Source organism: Lissotriton helveticus, chromosome 3_1, assembly GCF_964261635.1.
Source record: "Lissotriton helveticus chromosome 3_1, aLisHel1.1, whole genome shotgun sequence".
Classification (NCBI taxonomy): domain Eukaryota; kingdom Metazoa; phylum Chordata; class Amphibia; order Caudata; family Salamandridae; genus Lissotriton; species Lissotriton helveticus.
The window spans coordinates 101,125,651-101,129,840 of record NC_136061.1 but is presented as its reverse complement, the minus strand read 5'-3'; the positions used below and the strand labels follow the sequence as shown (position 1 = coordinate 101,129,840).

General features: G+C 46.8%; 1 protein-coding gene across 1 annotated transcript; it reads left to right on the top strand.

The window, feature by feature from the left end:
• Positions 1–1,195: 1,195 nt before the first annotated feature.
• On the top strand, positions 1,196–3,522 carry LOC144824432 (zinc finger BED domain-containing protein 6-like). The gene is made up of 2 exons (XM_078683534.1): positions 1,196–3,178; positions 3,455–3,522. The coding sequence occupies exon 1, from the start codon at positions 1,216–1,218 to the stop codon at positions 2,848–2,850; it is 1,635 nt and encodes a 544-aa protein (XP_078539660.1). The 5' UTR covers positions 1,196–1,215; the 3' UTR covers positions 2,851–3,178; positions 3,455–3,522.
• Positions 3,523–4,190: the final 668 nt, after the last annotated feature.

Sequence of the window (4,190 nt, the reverse complement as noted above, 5' to 3'; positions counted from 1 at the left end):
AGGGAGGCACACCATGAGCTGCGAATGGTATCAAATCTTAAAAGGAAGGGCCCCGGAAAGCTCATACTTATGGATCCGAACGTCGGACTTGATGAAGTGGTGCATTCTGATGTTGTTGAAGAGGATGACAGCAATGACCTAGTCATCACACATGTCAGTCCAGCCACACCGGCCATGCAGCAGACAGACATTTACACCCTATCCCGACGTCATGCTGAGCGTGACCCTGGCGACGTGCCACTGGTAGCACCACCAACGCAGTCAAGTAGTACCACAAGTTCAACAAAACCTACAGCTCCCATATTTTCTCCCCGGAGGGGGACTCCATCCAGCTCGACTCCCTCAAGTAAGGTTGCTGCAATAATTGCACAACCCAGTAGATGTCTGCAAGGCTCATCCACCACTGCTTCATCTGGCATTGGCAGCAGTATCACCTCGTGCGGCAAAACCAGAAGTTTCCAGTCCCCAGTTTGGAACTTTTTTAGTGTCCATGAAAAATATGATAACATAGCCGTTTGTTGCATTTGTAAGACTAGCGTTAGCCGTGGTAAGACTGGTACCAACTATGGAACCGGAGGCCAGATAGGTCATCTTGAAAGAAAGCACGCTGTCGAATGGTTTCCGCACCTAGCAAACGTCAAGGGAAAGCGATCCCAAAGGGCAAGAGGCCAAAATATACCCATAGTAGGTGTTTCATCTGAAGATGATGGAGAGGTAGAAGAAGCGTCAGACATGTGTCCGGTTGCACCCAGTACCCCTTGCAGCACCACACCCTCCGTAACACATAGCAGGCACACTGAGAGTCTGGGAGACACACCAATGCGGAAAATGTCAACACTGATCAGAAGTGGGTCGAAGAAGGCATCAGCATCATCCCGTAAATTTGTCCAGCGCACCATTTCAGCCATGTTCTCCTCAGATGCGCAATTTCAACGCAACCACCCAACTGTACGCCTCTATAACACTAAGCTGGCAAAAATGCTAGCGGTGGACCTTCTCCCTTTTTCGTTTGTCGAAGGTGTGGGTTTCCTTGAACTCGTGGCAACATTGGCCCCTAAATGGAAGGTTCCTAGCCAGTACTATTTTGCCAGGGTTGCTGTTCCAGCACTACACAAAGAGTTGCTTGAGTTGGTGGGGGCAGCTTTGCAGAAGAGTGCTGTTCACACTATACACCTGACAACAGACATGTGGACCAGTTGCGCAGCCACTGATTACATGTGCATCACTGCACACTGGGTCTCTTTTTCAGGGGTTATTAAACAGATAAATGCAGGTGGTGACTTGGTCGAGATTTTTAAGGGTGCTCGTAAACATGCAACATTAGCCATGTTTGGCATGGAGAAAAGTCATACTGCAGTCAACATTTTGGCTGACTTTAACAAAAAGGTCTTGCAATGGCTGCGCCCAAGACATTGCAAGGTTGGTTATGTTTCTACAGATAATGGCAGCAATGTAGTTAGGGCCATGGCGGACGGTTTCTATTTCAGAGTGCCGTGTTTGGCGCACTGTATCAACCTTGTTGTGCAAAATTTTTTGAAAAAAGAACTTGCAGTCGACAAAACACTGACCATCTGCAGAAGAATATGCACACATTTCAACCATTCTTTTAAGGCCCGGAAGGAGCTGAGGCGCAAGCAAAATGAACGTAGAATGCCAGTGAAAGCACTTATCCAGGAGGTGGCAACACGTTGGAACTCAACCTTCTACATGCTTGAGCGTCTGCATGAGCTGTTTCCAGTAGTCAATGAGTATTTCTACAACCTGGGTGGTGATACGACAGGAATGATACTAGCGGTGGAGCAATGGCAGCTAGTTAAAAGCCTGACAGACATGCTTCGGCCTTTTGAGGTCTTCACGCGTGACGTGAGCAGGGAGGACTGTTCTTTGAGCAAAGCTATCCCACTGTTGCTGAAGCTCGAGCACCAAGTCAAGGTGGTGTCTTCACAATTAAAGGACGTTGGAAAGAACGAAGCACATGAGTTGGCGCAGAGATTATTACAACGCCTAGTTAGCAATGAACGGCTTGTAAATATCAAGAAACAACAGCACTACATTTGTGCTACTATTCTGGATCCACGTTACAAAAAGCCATTGTTTGGCAAAGTAATAATTCCTTTTGAAACATCGGATGTTACAGAGTACAAAGGTTGGCTAGCTCAGTCAGCCATTCGTTTTGAAATAGAACGGAAGGAAACTGTAGGAGAAGACAGTACTACTAGTGAATCAGCAGGCGATCAGGCGTCCCAAAAAAGCACTTCACCATCTGTGCCTGTGGCAGAAGTGAGTGATTTTTCCTCTGAGCCGTTAACCACACCAGCAACCGTATCATCTCCACCAGGCGCATGCGATATGTCTGAAGCGAGTTGGCTAACTCAGCTAGGGTTTCCTGGTCCTAGAAAGGACACAGAAGTGCAAAGTACAGGAATCCGGGAGGACATTCTTTCAATGGTGCAGGCCTATCTGGATGACTCAACAGAGGTCAATATTACTGAGGACCCATTGGCGTATTGGCATGGGAAAAGAAAAATATGGCGAGAGCTCACCAACCTGGCTATCAATTACTTGTCTTGCCCACTCGCAAGCGTGTCTTCAGAACGTGTTTTTAGTTCTGCTGGTGGCATTGTGACTTCCAAAAGGTCCCGCCTCTTGCCCGCAAATGTGGAGCGGCTCACCTTGATAAAGATGAACCAGCACTTCATACCACCAGATTACAGAGTACGAGAATGCACGCAGGAAGAAGAGGACACCGCCCTACCCGAGGAAAGTTCTCCTCAGTTACCAGAAGTAACCCCGACTGATGAGTTAGCAGAGTATGAGGACGAGTTCTGCTTCCCTGACAGCGAGTTCTGAAAATGACTCAATCATTCATTAATTGTAAATAGTCCTCCTTATTCACTTTTATTCCTGTGTGTCTGCCTTTCTTTAGCAAGTGCTTCATCACATTCCCAACAAAACTGTAATCAACCAATAAAACAACAAGCCCATCAACAGAACTATCTTGATTTTGATGCCGCAGCATTCCTCAGGTTCACAACAGTTAGTTGACAAGAACTCAGTCCTGGTCGTCTATCCTGAGTCCTCCTCCTCCAGACTCACCCTATCCATTACCCATAATGCTGATGCCTGGATTCTGCACAATGAAGAAATGAAGGAGCCAGCCCTCAAACACAAATTACAGGTAAGATAAGCTTTTGGATGGGAGGTAGTATAATGGAGTATTCGGAGAGGCGAGAGAGTGACAGTGGTACTAGCAGCAAAGTCCTAGGGCTCTTGAATTAACAAAGTCTGTGACAGGCATTTACTTAGGAAAACATTTGGCCTATTGCACGTGAACGTGTAGGCGTTATATTGCTCGCTTGCCTGTCTCAGGGGTGCTGTCTCTGGGGCTTCTAGGTTTTAGGGTTGTGTCAGCACCGCTACCACATTTCTAATGTTGATTGCTTTTGTTTTGCAGAAAATCCACGCCGGGAAACTCCAGTTGTGGCCCTGCTGCAGAACGCGTTAGGACTCTGTGAATTCCAGGTGGAGCCAGCCCTCAAACACAAATTACAGGTAAGATAAGCTTTTGGATGGGAGGTAGTATAATGGAGTATTCGGAGAGGCGAGAGAGTGACAGTGGTACTAGCAGCAAAGTCCTAGGGCTCTTGAATTAACAAACTCTGTGACAGGCATTTACTTAGGAAAACATTTGGCCTATTGCACGTGAACGTGTAGGCGTTATATTGCTCGCTTGCCTGTCTCAGGGGTGCTGTCTCTGGGGCTTCTAGGTTTTAGGGTTGTGTCAGCACCGCTACCACATTTCTAATGTTGATTGTTTTTGTTTTGCAGAAAATCCACGCCGGGAAACTCCAGTTGTGGCCCTGCTGCAGAACGCGTTAGGACTCTGTGAATTCCAGGTGGAGCCAGCCCTCAAACACAAATTACAGGTAAGATAAGCTTTTGGATGGGAGGTAGTATAATGGAGTATTCGGAGAGGCGAGAGAGTGACAGTGGTACTAGCAGCAAAGTCCTAGGGCTCTTGAATTAACAAACTCTGTGACAGGCATTTACTTAGGAAAACATTTGGCCTATTGCACGTGAACCAACACGATGACAGTGTTCAGTTAAATGAAATTACTGCAAAACCACCACCCACCCAGCTCAAAAGTAGTAAAAAAACAGGTATGCTCAGATGAAGTTTGAAAAAGTAT